This window comes from Empidonax traillii, unplaced genomic scaffold (genome assembly GCF_003031625.1).
Source record: "Empidonax traillii isolate 1590-97213 ecotype Southwest subspecies unplaced genomic scaffold, ASM303162v1 scaffold8:size5222938, whole genome shotgun sequence".
Classification (NCBI taxonomy): Eukaryota; Metazoa; Chordata; class Aves; order Passeriformes; family Tyrannidae; genus Empidonax; species Empidonax traillii.
The window spans coordinates 1,518,956-1,535,746 of NW_020955201.1; the positions used below are offsets into that span (position 1 = coordinate 1,518,956).

Here is a 16,791-nt window from a genome sequence, read left to right on the forward strand (position 1 = left end):
AATAAGGTTTGAAATAATCTGACAGGTGAAATACAGGATACAAGTGGAGAGAAATTACATTTCCTCAAATACTAGTAGCCTACCGGGAGAAGACAATAAGGGTTTTTGGGGTCTTCTGAAGTAAGTGAAGTTCTGATTGAAAATAGTTGATAAGGTTGCGTCACATAAGAGGCCTTTATATCTTCTAAATACAGCGAGTACAAAACAGTTTCATCTGTTGTGGCTTTGCTCTGGGTCAATTTGCTTTCCACCCCCCACACAATTACTATTAGCTGAGAGAAGGTTTATGTAGACAAAAGAAACTGGATTTGGGGAAAATAGTAAATCTTTATTACTAGCAAAATAAAAACTACTAAAGAACTATATCTACAATAATTCTACTTAGGTAAAAGTGTTATGTATGTACAGAAATACTCCTTCCCCCTTTATACCAGTCCAAGGAGGAGAAGCAATCTCATTCTCCATTCTCGGAGTTCCAGCTCTCTCTGTAGTAACTCTGCAGCAGTACTCTTGTCACGGCTGGAACTTTTTCATCTCTCTCTCTCGCTCTGTGTCAGCCTTCAGGGCTGGGCCTACCCCCGTCCTGGGCTAAGACTGAAGGCTGGGGGTTCCTCAGGTCCTGAAGGGTCTTCCTTCCATAGGCTTGCAAGGGGACACTTGCTTACTATGGATCTTCTTCCACGGGGTTACAGGGGATAATGGTTTAAGAGTTCACCCCTGTTTCCCTATGGAGGTCCCTCCCCATGGGAGAACAGTCCTTGATAGACTTCTCAGCAGGGGTCTAGCACGGATCCCACACACACACACGGATCCCCCCCCCACACACGGATCCCAGCATCCCTACCCGAGCCGTTATTTGCTCCAGCGTAGGTCTTCTCAGGGTCACAAAATCTTCAACAGCAGTATGGATCCACACACACACGGATCCCAAGCTTACCCAAACCATTCTGCTCCAGCGTAAGCTTCATTCCCCTCAGGGTCATATTCAGGGTTACAAATCTTCGACAGGTCTCTGCCTTATCTCAGACTCTCTCACGAAGTTTCAATTCTCATCGGTACATCCACAAGCTCTTCTGTGAGCTGCATGGGGGGTCTCCTCACCCCAAAAAACTTTTACAGGTGGCAGGGATTACTTTTCAGTCTTTTCCCTGCTGAAGAGAGAGAGAGCGAGAAGGGGGGAAGAAGCAGGCCCCCCTTTTCCTTTCTCTCTCCTCCGGCTGCCAGCTTCGACCTTGGAAGTTTCTTATCTCTTCGCTGGAATTTCTCTGCAGCAGTTTCTGTCTAAGCAGTTAGTCTTTCTAAAGTTTTTTTTCTTCACTCTCTTATGAGAGAGAAGGGAGGCTTCAGTGCCGCACCTGCCCCGCCCCCCGGCCCAAGCCAGGGGAGGAAAGGGCCTTGGCCCTCTTCGGGCCTGCCGCTTCTCTCCTACATGGCTGCTACCCCTAATTTTAACTGCGCAGCCAGTCTTCTCTTCCATTTTCTTAAAGATGTAATTAGCAAAGGCGTCACTGAAGTTTTTGATTGGCCTTTTTGTCTGGAAATCACCTGGACATCCTCAGCCCTAGGGATGGGCTGGTGGGCAAAACCACGACATCATCGTAGGCTGTTACCAAATACATTTAGAAGCTGTTGTTGAAGATTCCAATGTATTTGTAGAATCATTTCAGTCTTAAGCTGATCATAATAAGGTAATGTTCTGTAGGACACAAAAGCAAATGCTTGGCTACTATAGCGATTAGTGTAGCGTCAAGATGAGATCTAGGAAGACAGTTTTTTTCTCTACCCAGAAAAACCAGGCCCCATTCTTATTAAACTGATCTAATCTCTCAAGTTTAATGGTACATGTGTTTCTAAATTGCTGCTTTAGCAATTGATTCAGTGTTCATATATGCAAGTGTTTAGTTCAGTGAATTTGTTCTTTAACTTGATTGATGTCAATGAACAATCAAGAAATGAACTTGATTCAGTATTTCCACTGTTGCTTTCCTAATTAGCAATTGAATTATAAATGCAGTTAAAATTTGGGAAGAAACCAGTATTGTTTCAATCATAAAAGAATGAAGCCCACTGAAAGATGTAGACTAATGGTGACCACATTAGCCTTCAGAACTAGATTAGTTATTGTCAGGAGGAGGGTAAAACCTGAATCTAAAAGCAGCTGTGTAATGCAGTTTGTCACTATTATTAGCCATCTCTGAAGTGAGTTTTTTTAAAACTATCAGCAACAGATCGTGTTTCATTGCATTGTAATTTTCCTGACATGTAAACAGTGTACGTTATGTCTGAAAGGTGTATCACAGGGTAACTCATTTAAATGAGTATTTCATAAGGAGAAAATTTTAAAATTCTACTGACACAAACTGACTTGGTAAAATACAAAGTGCTGCATTCTGTTCTACATGTGTTGTATTGCTTCATGCCCACTCTTTCTTTCTCTCTTTCTCTTTTTTTTTTTTTTTTTTTTTTTTTTTTTTTTTTTTTTTTTTTTTTTTTTTTTTTTTTTTTTTTTTTTTTTTTTTTTTTTTTTTTTTTTAAATTTAACATATGTACCTTCAGTTTGCTGAAAAATTTCAGGAATTCAAAGAAGCTGCACGAATAGCAAAGGAAAAATCCCATGAAAAGATGGAGCTAACAAGTACCCCCTCTCAAGTGAGTCTTATTGCCTGATTCAAGCATTGTACTTCGTATCTGTTCTACTTACTGTATTCTTACACAGACATGTATTAAAAATTAACAGGGTATTTCTCAGTTACTGTGAATCCTCTCATCAGTCAGCAAGAATGTCAAGAAGTCTCAAGAATACGTTTCACATACACTGAAGAAGTGTCGAAGGACTTGCTTTAAAACAAAATTGGGCTTTTTTTAAATTTCTTTCTTAGAACTTTACAAAGAAAACGAGTAAACATGGTTATGTAAGTGAATCTATAGGAAACATTTTTTGTGTGTTTTCTTATTGTATCCATGAAAGTTCAGGTGTTGCACTGTAAATAACTTTTATAGAACAATCATTGCAACAAAGATGGAAGTTAAAAAGGCAAACTATTTTTACTTATTTCCTACTGTGTAGTTTTCACTTGTGAAATGTGTTAAAGGAGTATGACAGATTCACATGCTAGTTCTGGAGTTTTACTACAGTTAGCCATGGTATACAAGAAGACTTTATAAAAAAGTCTCAAAATGTGAAATGGGTTAATAAAGGCCTAGTAGGAGGATAAGTTACTATATTCACATTTACATTAGTCATGCCAAAAATTAATTATGAATACTTGAATTAGCTTTGAGAAAAGAAATTGCATGAGGCTTTTATGGCCCCTTCCAACCAGTATTTTTGACTCAGTGTTGGCTATTTGCTTTAAGCAAGAGTAAAGACAAAGTAATTTCTTCTCTTGTAGAATGCAGCAGCTTTAAGACTGCAGCAGGAGTTCCTGAGTTGAGTAGGTTTAATGCAGATGAGTCTTTTTTTCTGGAGAGTCTTTGTTTATTGAACCAGTGCATCTCTTAAGTGCTTTGCACTCTAATAGGCTTGTGATCTTTGAAGGAACAAGGATGACAGGCAGTTTGCAACATGTTGTACAAATAGTTTTATTGCCACCAGAAAGCTGTATCTAATGGCCTTCCAAGAAGAATTAGTGGAAAACAGAACATACACAATTCATACTGCTTTCCCAGTAGGCATTTTACTCAAGTACTAAGTTGGCTTTGGCTATTAATGGAAGCCTGCTTGCTCTACTTAAAGAGGAGAAAAATAAGGCAGTCTTTTTTTATTAGTTTTCTTAACTGTCTTTAAATTTATGATAAATTCCACAGAGACAATGGAAGTGGGTATTTCAATACTATACACTTGTTGATAACATACACCTGGCTTTAGAAACAGTAAAGTGCTTCAGCCAGGCCTCTAGTTTCTTGATGCTATAAGTAAAAAAATTACTGTGCTTCTCTTTTGACATGTTGTTTAATATTCTGGACTCAGAAGTTAAATCTGACACTGTCAAACTGGGTGACTTATTACCTGGTTTGGATATAGGTTTGAACTACTCACTCAGAGACAAGATGTTTTCATCTAGCAGCTCCTCAGTGTTAAAGCTTTCTCTTAAACTCTATGAGCTATTACTATTGTTCATTTTCCTTTACAGACTTCCTTTTACAGTTGAAACCTAACATTTTATATTGTGGGCAGTTACAGAAATGTTACCTTGAGTGGTTCTATAATGCCTGATGAGGGCTGCATTATGGCACACTTAGGAGTAATTTCATACTCAGACCTTACTTTTGTTCTCTTGGGTTTTGCTGTGTTGATAAGCTGGTGCATTATTCTGAATTATACAGTTAGTGCAAGTACTGACACATGAGCATAGTAGTCTTCAGATTCCAGTTTCCCAGAGAGAAGGGAACTGAATCAAGAACTTCAGACTTTGGAACAGATGAGAAGATGGCATCATGGCAAACTGCATCACTTCCGTGGCACTGGAACTCATTCAATTTATGACTGGTAGGAAGAGGGTGCTTGGTAGTGGGCAGGGAAGGGGGGACCCTAGAGACCTGTGTAAATGACCAGGAGCACCTGTGTCATTTTCATCATCTGCTAGGAAGTGGATGCAAGGCATCTAATTCAAGTGTTGTCTTTCTCAATCATTATATGGTTCTTTTTTGCCTTTTGCATAGTGATCCATTGCAGAGAGGGAGATTAAAAGAGGAAGGAGGTATTTTCAGGGATCAATCAAGACTTTGCAAGAACCTAGTTTTTTTTATGAAGCTTTGACAGCATTGACAGGGAGGACATTGGGAGGCAGCACGTGAGAATCTCTGTAATATTAACCCAGTTTATAAAGTGTCAATCCCTCTGCTGTCTTGGACTTGCAGATGTTCTTCTACACTAAATTAGTAATAGGTAGGAAGATACATATAAAAACTGGAAAATACACATGTCAAAACTGAAATAATGTTTTATTTATTTAATGTTGTATTGCTTTAAAAAATGTCACAGAATCATAGAATCAGCCATGTTGGAAAAGACCTCTGAGATCATCAAGTCCAACCCTTGATCCAACACCACCGTGGTTACTAGACTGTGGCCCTAAGTGCTACATCCAGTCTCTTAAAAAACTTCTGAGGATGGTGAATCCACCTCCTTGGACAGCCCATTCCAATGTCTGATTACTCTTTCTGTAAAAAAATTTCTTCCAAATATCCAACCTAAACCTCCCCTGGCAGAGCTTAATATTGTCCTTATTATTTACCGATTAATTCAAGTCCCAGATATGGTACATTGTCCACCCTCTCTACTACACAATTCTAAAAGAGAAACTAAGTGCATGTACCTTTTTCTGCCTTGATATGCCCTTAAAGACTGAATCTTTATTAAAATGTCTCCACAACTAATATAACAAAACACTGCACAAGGTACTTGCTGTTCACTGTTGTTTTATGCGAGCCTGCAAATACCACTGGTACATGTGAGTTTTAATTCTGAATGTCCTGCAAAAACTTGTGAATCTGCAGAGAAATAGAAAACAAGAGATAAAAGCATAAATATCTCAGAAATTGAATATATATTTGTAGTTCAAGTACTGATCAGACTTTAGCCATGTTGAAACTTAGAACAACCTTGCCTGAACTCCACTGAAGTTAGGCTGCTTCCCTCAGGTGTTACAAGCTTTAGCAAAGTGTTTGTCCTATTAAGTGCCTCAATGGCAGGAAACCGTAGTTGCATGGATTTGGTTTCATCTGGTGGACTATATTATTTTAATTTTTTTTGTGTAAAACAGGTAGTAGAAAGAAAACAACATACAGCCTACTTTGCAGTTACTTCAGTAGCAGGAGCTCCTTTTCGCCTAAGCAAGGCTGATGCTAATTTTAAACTCTTCATTCTCACTTTAATACTGCCTATTCTTCTCCTATTTACCAGCAGGCTCTGCTTTAATTTCCCAGATATTTGTCAGAGAATAGATAAAATCACCATTTGCCTTGACTATAAAAAGAACGTAAGCTTGTCCAGAGAAAGACAGTGGCCTGAACCAAAGCATTACGAGAGAAGTGCTGCTTTGTTATGTGTCAGTCCAACTGAGTGCATGGTGCTTTCTTGAAATGAAAAGGAAAGCATTGTTTCAGTGTCAGAGAACCTCTACTTTCAACACATCCATTAAGATGGATTCAACCCCATCCATTAAGATACATTCATATAATAGTACACACTTTATCCATACCTGGTATGTCTGGAGGCTTTGGTCTAGAAAGACGTCTGTTTTGAGACTTCTAACACCACTTATGGACATAGGTGCACTGTCTGGTGTCCATTTAACTCAGCCTTAGATAATAAAAATTTGCAATGCTCTTGGCTGGTTTACATAAAACTAAAATACCAGCTCCCCTGCTTTGTCACCTCCTGTTTCCCAGATACATTTTTTAATATAGGGAATTATTTTGCTCTTGTCACAAACTCATGGATCTTGCAGTGATAAGCCACCTGTGATGTATTCTCAGTAACAAGCTTGGTCATGCACTAAGAGCAACACTTTGATCTGGATTTTACTGAGCTGCATAAAGCAATAGCCTGAAAATTGTGTCTACCTCCCCTCACATTTTTTTCCTCTTTTTTAGACTAACCTTAATTAGGTTTGACTGCAGAACCAAAGAGAGCAGTTTGTGCATTTTGCAACTGCACCCCATCAGTCTTGAGGAGTTTTAGCCCAACCAACTGGCATATGAACCTCAGTTGTTTTTTTCTCTGAGCTACACCATACTCGGGTAGTTTTTTTAACGTCAGTCATTTCTAATTAAGACCTTTGTTAGTTTCTGAAGTTGTGTGGTGAGTAATTTACTCAAAATAACCTTGTCTGTGATTTTAAGCCCCTTCTGTGCAGATTAAGGAATAGCTATTGCCTGAAAAATTTTAGAATCACATCGTTTTTAGTACAAGGTTGATTTAGCAAAATGGTCCTGGTTTATCACCTGCTGTATTTTTCTTTGTAGAAGTACAACATCTACTTAAAGCTAAGAACTTTCTGGGATGTTGTGTGAATTTTTATACTGGAACAAATATTACACATGTGTCATGGTGTCTGAATCAGTAACTGGCAGACTTATGCCATTTCTAATCAGTAGTAAACAGAGAAGCACTATGAAGAACAGCTGTGCCAGAGAAGTGTATGGAATACTTAATGAGAAGACAATATTATACTCCATAACAAAACATGCTGGATTGGTTTTGTTTGTGATTTTGTAACCACCGACTCCTTTTTTTCTGTTCCTTATTTAGTTACCATTAAAAGGTGGTTTGATTTGTGCTGTGAAGTGTGCTTCTTTTACTTTAAAGACTCTTTTGTGAGCACACTTTTTTTTTTTTTAAGAGGTTGAAATCTTTTGATTAATCCCTTACTTTTATGTTTAGTATAGATATTGTAGGCACTGTCATTTTTATACTGCTTGGGATCACTAGAGTCCTGCATACCCCTTAATAGGGCCAGAGCTCCTTTAGACAGTGCAGATCTCTGACAAACTTGCACATTTCTTTCCTTCTACTGAGTTTATTTTTGTGCATTCACAGTTCAACATTTTAATAAGTGGGCTATGATTTTATGTATCTAATAATAGTGTTGTAGGAATTTTGTAATAAATATATATGCCATCTAGATTTTGTAGGGTGTGGTGTGTAATTTTTTAGAATACCTAGTGTAGTTTGGGAAGAAGAGGAAAGAGAAGAAAATTTCAACTCCATAAAGGCTTTTATTTATTGTCAGTGGAAACTGTTTATCAAATGTCTATCCTGTCAGAGGATAATAATAGACGTAGCCATGTGTAGAATAATTTATTTACCTCTTTATTTTGGCAGCTCTGTTCTCCTTTCACACTTAATTATACACACAAATGTACGTGCTGGCCTAATGAAGGGTAACATAAAATGCACCAGTGCTTTCTGCTCTGAGGCAACCATTAAGTTTTTTAGGTGTCCAGTTACATAGCTATATCAGAAGCTATCCGGGCATAGGTGGAGTATCCTCCTTCCCAGATAATACCATGACCATCAAGATCTAGACCAGGCTAGCATGCCTATGAAAATTTTGCCTGTACTCTGCTGAACAAGCATTCTTTACAAATGCCTCATAGGTGAAACTGTGAACAGACAGGTGCCCTTCCACTGTTCACTTTGGTTAATAAACATACAAAAGCTAGATTTTGAAACAAATATCAGAATTGTTTGTTTCACTGTGTTAGGATATGAAGTACAAGACAAGAATCCTGGGTGTCAGTAGTCACCCACTGTGTATGAGGATGAGGGCTGAATGTAATTCCAGGTAAGAGAGAGGTCTGTAGTAAGTGGAAAGCTGCATACTTGAAAAGAATTCATAAGCCAGTGGTGTTTTGTACAAGATAATGTGAATCTTATGGTAATACACTTCTATATTAAATGCACATGATGAAGTGTGATAATGAAAGATGCTGGACATCTGAACCTCATATTAATACTACCTAAAATTTGTGTATCATTTAAGAATTAATACTAGTGCTTTTATGCACATAGCCTTCCTGAGCAGATCAGTTGGTAATTTTGATGTGTTGTTTGTTTTACTTAAGGAATCAGCTGGAGGGGATATTCAGTCTCCTTTAACGCCGGAAAGTATTAATGGCACAGATGACGAGAGAGCGATGCCAGAAGTGACGCAGAACTCAGAACCAAGGGCTGAACCAACACAGAACGCATTGCCATTTACCCATAGGTACAGATTCCATTCCCACATCCTGATTAAGTGATACCTATCTCCTTCCTTGTTAAAGGGACCTGCTCCTGTATTGTGTGGGGGAAAAAAGCAAACCCACTCCTCCTCCCAAAAATAGACCAACTTTTAGATTTGCAATATAATCTTTGTTTTAATAAAAAAAAAAAAGTATGAGAAAATCTGTTGGAGTAAGATTTGGGGTAACATTACTTTATAATCAGCCACTGAACACTGGTTAGTGTAGGTGTCCCTTTAACAGGAATCATTATTTCACTGTTGGAGATCTTGGTAAAATTACCTGCTTCATAGAATATTCCAAGTAAATTATTTTTGCACACACATCAGTCACATTGTCTATATGACTGATGGGACTGGATGTCAACTGTTTGTTGACAACTTTTTGGAAGAAAAGGGACTCTTGCAGCACTTTTGGATTATGAAGTTTAAAGCAGCCTTTAATTGAGCAATTCTCTGACAAGTGTAAAATTTTTCAACTTCTTTCAAAGTGCAAGAGAAGTGTAGGTCTGCTTCAGACTGAATTATAATTTGTTGCACTAGGAATGCTGTGCTTTGTTGTTCTTTAAGAAAGGTAGGGCTTTTTATTTAATGATACAAAGTTACAATGGATATATCTTGCCTGTTAGAAGTAATTGTAAATGAGTCACTCTTAATAAAACACATAATGTACTGGGACCATTGAGAGTAAGTGAAACATTTTATAAACTTAGAACACAGCTAGAAATACTAGATTTAATTTTCTCTAAGTGTTGTGTAATTCCATTTAAGTAGAGTTTGAGCTTTTGATCAAAGGTTAAGGAATACTAGCACATCAGATGTGTCATGCAATTCAGAGTGAGTAGATGTGAAACTGAAATTGAGCAGGTTTTCTCAGTTTTTGTAAGAGAATAATACTATAAAACAGCTGGAAAAATTAATATACGTTTTCAAATGAGAAAAAAACCAAAACAAAACTTGACAGTATTTTTTTAACAGAGTGATTGTGTTTATTTTTATACTGTCACCAGTGCATCTATTATATGTTTTAGAAGAAATGGTGCACTGTATGAGTGCAATGTGCATGTTGGAGGAGTATACAAATGTTGCACATCTGTCAGTGTTCTGTAATGAGTTCATTTAGACTGTTTGAGTGTTGAAATTCTCTATCTATATTTTTGTGAAAAGAAGCTGTGATAAAGTCCACACATGAATACTGTGGTTTGTTTTTTCAAAAAATAATATCTTGAAGATCTCCCCTCTGTTCAGCATATGTAAATGTGTTTTCTGGTATGTCAGTATAGTAACTAAGTTTGCTCTCCACTCAGTGTGACTGGAAATGCTCTGAAACTACACAGTTGTCATTATTGATGGTGTAGAATAGAGATTTCAAAACTTTTAGATGCATTGCATTTTTCTATCTACTTTATGTATGCAGTGAGAGCCTAGTTTTAGATTTTTATTCTGTTAAATACCACTAGCTGTAATTGGTTTTCCAACAATACCTCTGCATTTTGACATTCACTTCTCATGTTGATTCCTAAAAGACCAATGTTTTGTCTTGCTAATTAACGGTTTGCTTCGAGTTTTTTAGTGAGCTGTTACTGAAGAAAACCTAAGTTTTTACACCCTTTGAAATAAAGTAATTTTTGGAATAGCTAAGGGTTGTATTATAAATAAATAAAGTTCATTTATTTATTATACATAAAGATGCATGAAACACATGCACAAAAGAGATGGAAACTGAAGCCTTCAGGAATGTGTTAACCCTGCTTAACTGGATGTGTTTTTGTAGAGGCTTTTTGTAACAATAAATTAGCAACTGGGTAGATACATCTAGCTGCTTGTGCTGTCTGAAAATGTTCTCATGCAAGCAGTCTGCTCACCCTGATTTAAAAGGAAAAAAAAATTTAAAACCTTACACCCTGATCATTGGAGAATCCCTGGACTTCTCATATGTCAAGGGTACAGAAAAGTATTGTGCTTATCTTTGTTCCCTGCCCTTCTGATGACATGGTGTGTATGTGGCACTCCATGTGTGATGGAGAGGAGTTGCTGAACTGAGCCCTTTCCTTGTGCGCCCTAGTAACTTCCACTGATCCTGAAACTCTTTCTCCTGATCCTAAGTTTCAGCAAAGATAAAGTTTAGTCAGCACTTTGGGATGAGGAGGGTAATGCTGCAAGGGCATTTGAGTGTCATCTTCTTTGTGGCAATAATTTTTACTTATTTGCCTTTAGTCCAGAAGCTGCTAATCAGTCTCCAGATGCTTTTCAGAAGAAAAGGCACAGTGGATTTTCCTCAATGAGTTCAGCTGTAAGGTTCATCAGAGTCAGTAAGGGTGGACTGAAATAACACTACCATAGCAAGTTCATTTCTTACATAAATAGGAAAGCTCTATTCTGCTCAGGACATACTTATCCTGTTAAGAGTGAAAAGAAGTGGTCCTCAGTGTAAGTTGGAGCACAGGGAAGGCATATGTGGGGCTGCATGGAAGGAACCCAGGCAGTCATGGTGCAAGTGTCGGAGCTTTCTGTGCAGGATGAGGTGCTGCAGCATTGTGTGGCAAGGGTGGCTGGTGAGGTGTGAACTGTGTTGCTGCCAGGAGGAGGGTTGGCAAGCACAGCAGGTGTCTCTGTGGCAGATGATACAGAGGGGAAAAAGTGTGAAGGGGGCTACTGTCAAAGCAGTGGTTTAGATAAGGCGTTTCATGTCATTTTATGAACTGGAAGAGTCTGACAGGGGAGGAAAAGGTCAGAAATCAAAGGTGTGGAAGTCATGCTTTAGTTTACATCCCACTGCTTGTCATTTTTAATCTGCACACCTGAAAAATGTTCAACACGTCTTCACTGGCTAGAGATGTCCTCTGCAAACGTTCTTCTCTGCGTTCTTTATGTCTTAGCGTAAGTAGTTAAAGCTTGTTATTTCAGCAGCATAAGTGCAGACTACATTTGTATGTATAGATATTTTCTGACCGCTTATACTGAAAAGCCAAAACCAGCATTACTTAAGTCACCAGAGTTTTATTAAAACTCAAATATCTTTTTATTTCAATAAATAATTCTATGTATTGAAATTAACATTCTCCAGAATATGTCTAAAATCCCATTCATATGCCATGAGCGTGTAGGGCTGAAGTCTAGTTGCTTCAATTTATTCTCATCTTGAAAGTCCTAATGTTCTTCACAAGTGGTGTAACTCAAATCAACTGCTTGAGATAAGGGTATTAAACAGAAGTCTTGCACAGAAGATAAACTCCTGTAATTAACTATCTTGCCTTTTTAAAACTATACATGATGGTTAATGTTGAACTAAGAAGTAATATTATTGTGAACTCTCACATCCTATAATATGCTGTATAGCCTGAGCACTGCTCTTGTGGTTAAATGTTGCCAGAACAACTGGAAATAAAATGTAGCCTAAGCCTGCCACTAGAATTTTTAAAAATCTTGTCTTAGATACTAGTCAGTCCTTATCTGAATAATAGCTGGTCAAGGAAGACTTTTTTCGTAGCAGAGACTAGATTATCAAATATAATATTTAAAATAATTAAGACTAAAAAAGTACGTATTTTTGTTCTATGTACATATTTTTGTTCTTAAGTAAATTTTAATTTCCTCAGACATCTTTCTTGTTTAAAAAATGTTTCCCACATTCTTGAAGCTGTGATTTTTTTTTTCCTACTAAAACTGTTGATCATAAAATGGGATTTGGAAGAAAAAAATTGCTAAAAAATTTTAACTACTTTTGATGCAACTGGCTTTTAAATAAAAGTTTTCAGATGACCAAGAATGCATCATGAGAATTAAAACTTTTAATAAAGCTATTCAGTTTTAGTATTTGAATTATATTGTAAGGCTGAATAGTGTATATGGTGAACTCTACAACTGCTGCTTTTTGATAACTGGAAAACTTGCTCTTTCACTCTTGAAGAGAATATATTTGTTCATAAGAAGCTTTATTCCACTTTTGGCACCTTAAGAAGCTGATAAAACACATTTTCAGAAAAAAAATAGGAGAGGATTCTTCTGGGACAAACCTTGAAAATCTTCGATTTTCTGTTTACCATTACTTGCACTGTTACCTCATTTTTTCTTGTAACATATAAACTTGGAATTTCTATTGCATAATGTTTGGATCAGACAACGTATGTGTGTGTGTTTGTTGCTTGTTAGTTGAAATTCCTATTTTTATATTCAAATGAGTTTTTAATAGGGAATTTTGACTCATTGCCTTAGTGAAAATGGACTTAATTCACATGATGCTTATATTATAGATATATTATTGTCTAGATAGGTTACTATTTAATAATGCTGCATGTAAATCCAATGCTGTACAACAAAGAAAAACCAAAAATCGTGCTGCTAGATCTTGTTCGTTCACTGCATTTTCATTAAAAGTTGTAAGAAATCTCTTTAGTAGATTTTTCACTGGATGTATTAAAACTGCTCACTTCTACAAGCTTAAACAATGTGGTTGTGTTACAGTACAGGTACTTTGTGAATCATATGGAACTGTTAACTTAGCTTTAAGGAAAAGTTTTGAGTTAATAATTATTGTGGTGGTTTGTAATTTGAATTTCTGCTCAAATCCTAGTATTTGGATGTTCTGTATAGAGTTATACATAGCTTCCTTACCAAGTAGTCCTGAGGTGTGCATTTCTTTGTTTAAAATTCTTCATTTTTAATGTTATTTAACCTGATCAGAGGATAATTCATTGTTGTGAAGAAGCTCACAAGTTCTCTAATCCAAACTCCTGCTCAAAGAACAGCTATGAGATCAGATCAAGCTGCTCTAAGCTTTATCCACTTGAGTTTTGAAAACCTTCTGTAATGGAAACTGATAAAGTCAGGGATTTTTTGAAAGGTTTCTGTATAACATAAAAGACAGTAACTGTCTTCACATCACGCAGCACTATTATGGACTGTGACATTTTAGGGCACACCAGTGAAATTATGGTAAATTCAGTTGCTCTGCTGAAGAAGATTACTATTTCATGAGTCATTCTCAGAGAAGAAACTCAAAGGTGATATGTTCCTGCTGTCAGTATAAGCAAAGAACTGGTTAATATAGAAACTTAGACCTAGATCTTGACTTCGCCTCAACCAACATTTGTTTGATGTTGTGAAGGCCATAGCTGTGCTGTTCTGTGGCCTCCTGTGCTCTACCAGCAAGAGCCTGGTGCTCACTCTTCCTTCCCTGACCCAATTCTTGCTGCTTCCCAAACTCCTGCACTTCTGCCTAAGCTGCAGGGATCTAGTTAAAGTAGAGTCTCCTTCAAAATAAAAGTTCTTTCTAGGAAATTATTAATTTGAAAGGAAAATCTTACATTGTGTTTGTATAATTATTTTTTATGTCTGACTTTCCTGATTTTGGCAATTTCTGACAAATTCTTTAAGGTATCTTTGGAATACCTAGTAAAGCATTTTCATAAGATATCTCTAGTCTGAAAGGAGAGATGGAGAGGAAGAATGACCATGTTATATGTGTTGGTTAAGTGTTCAAAATTAAGAAACTCTGGAACTAATTTTAGTAGCTGAGGGAATGGCTGAGAGCAGAAAACTGAAAATAATCTAACGCTTAAGAGAGTAATTTCACGATCTCCCTTGAGCACCTAGGCATGTTCTAATTCAGAGCATGTGAATTGCCTACTTCCTGATGTTTATTTAGTGAGAGCTCCAAGGGAGTGATGCAGATGATGTGAACTGGCTGTTTGAAATTAGATGATATAAATACTGTCCTCAGGGACAAGTAAGCGCTCTTGAAACATACCTGTCAAATACATTCTTAGAAGAGGAATATAATCCTTATGCTATTTATATTAAAAAAACTCAAACAAACAACCCAAGCCAAGAAAGTATTACTTTTACTCTGTAATTTTCCCACTTTAATCACTTACATTAGGGGAAAAAAAGCTCTGTTTCAAAAAAAAAAAAAAAAAGAAGGAAAGAAGAGAAAGGATGGAAGGAAGAAAGAGAAAGAAGAGAAAGGAAGGAAGGAAGAAAGCAAGGGAGAGAGAGAGAAAGGGGAAAAAAAAGGAAGGAAGGAAGACCTATCCTGATTAAGAAATAAACTTTCATTTTTTGAAGTAAATCAGTTGGGTTCAACCTATCCAAAGTGTGGATGACATTAAAAGATTGTTACTTCGGCATCTGTAAACATGGTATTTGTGGGTTGGGATATGTGATACTTAACACTAAATCCGATTCTATAGGGTGAACGGTTTGTGTTGGAGTTTTTTGTGGTGCCTGTCATTTCACAAATATTACTTATGTTAATATTCTCAAGAATACATTTTTTGGAACTGTGTTATTCATTTAAGGAGTCTACTCTTAGCATGCAGTGACTTTTTTGGTCACTTTTAGGCAGTGGGGGAGCTATTCTCTTTATTTTAGATTTTCCAAGTAATTTAGTTGAATAATGAGCTTTTTCTATTGAGCATTTTGATACCAGTGTGACTACTTGTTTAAGTTTGTGAGCAGTGTCTGTGAAGTTTGGTTTATTATTGTACATATATTTTTTAGAATGTGCTGATTATTGAGTTGTAATCATCTTTCAAGAAGAATTATTAAAGCAATGTTTTTAGAAGATCTTATGTAGACAGTTGATACCTCATGTGTTCTTTACTCCTACTTCCATCAGTGGTTTTGATATTGTTTAGTGTCATCATAGGAAACCTTTCAACCAGTAAGTAGGGATTAGGTTTAAGGATTAGGATTAAGAGAACTGTAGCACCTTCCCCATGAAGACAGGCTGAGAATGTTGGGGCAATTCAGCCTGGAGAAGTGGAGGTTGCGTGGAGACCCCATAGCAACCTTCCAGTATCTGAATGGGGCTTACGGGGAAACTGGAGAGAGAGACTCTGTAGTGAAAGGAAAAGGAGTAACATACAGACTGAAAAAGGGGAAATGTAAGTTAGATATTAGGAAAAAAAATTTTCACTGTAAGGGTGGTGAGATACTGGAACAGGTTTCCCAGGGAGGTTTTGGATGCCCCAGCCGTGGCAGTGTTAAAGGCCAGGTTGGACAAGGCCTTGAGCTACCTGATCCAGTGGGAAGTGTCCCTACCCATGGCAGGGGAGTTGGGATTAGATGATCTTTAAAGTCCCTAACGACCCTTAACATTCTATGATTTTATGATTCTATAAGCTGCAAACTGAACTTTTGTCAGGCACCATGAATCCAAGGTCCTGTCTGTAATACACCACAGATCTCTTTGGGGTGTCTTTTAGAACATTTTTTTTCAAAACTGAAAGGTGACATTAGTTTCAAAGTGAAGAGGCACAACAAAGAAATGCTGCAGGTCTCAATACACTGTTCTCCAGAAAAAAAACACAATGAAAAATTTTGAGATGAGTCAATTTTGTAACATTGTTTTTCATTTTAAAGTTATCTGTGGAAAGACCTAGTCCTTTGAAACTACAATGTCATGCTTTCTTCAGATTGGAAGCCTCACTGGACACTTACCATTTTTCAGCCTCCCAGTAAAGAAACCAAACCAGAAAGCCAGTAACACCTCAAGTTGCCAGGGGGCAAAAAACCTCCCAAAACACATAGCTATTGATCTCTTGAGTCTCAATGGTTTTTCAAACAGTCATGACCCTTGAGAAAAGAAGAAAATATTTTTCAGAAACAAAGGTGGAGGAGAAGTTTTGCAAGACAAACACACTTTCCATCAAGTCTGATCACATAAATGTCACTGTCTCCTCCTCAGTGGGGATAGGAAAGGTGATGCATGACAGTATTTAACGAAGTAGGTTCCATGAAACATTCGTGCCCATCCTTCAGCCTAGGATTAAATCACTGAATCATAGAATCATAGAATTAACTGGGTTGGAAGAGACCTTCAAGATCATCAAGTCCAATCCTTGATCCAACTCCACTGTGATTGGTAAATTATGGCACTCAGTGCCACATCCAGCCTCATCTTAAAAACCTCCAGGGATGGTGAATCCACCACCTCTCTGGGTAGGCTGTTCCAATGCTTGATTACCCTCTCTGTAAAGAATTTCTTCCTAACATCTAACCTAAACCTCCCCTGGCAGAGCTTGAGCCCATGTCCTCTTGTCCTGTTGTTGGTTGCCTG

At 37.3% G+C, this 16,791-nt stretch overlaps 1 protein-coding gene across 1 annotated transcript in view; it reads left to right on the forward strand.

Annotated features, from left to right (window-relative positions):
* The window catches only part of HOMER1 (homer scaffold protein 1), an 88,946-nt gene that overhangs the window by 26,012 nt on the left and 46,143 nt on the right, over window positions 1–16,791 (forward strand). The window contains exons 4-5 of the mRNA XM_027882527.1: window positions 2,557–2,649; window positions 8,572–8,714. Of these exons, the coding sequence (XP_027738328.1) occupies window positions 2,557–2,649; window positions 8,572–8,714 (236 nt within the window). The remainder of the gene's footprint in view (window positions 1–2,556; window positions 2,650–8,571; window positions 8,715–16,791) is intronic.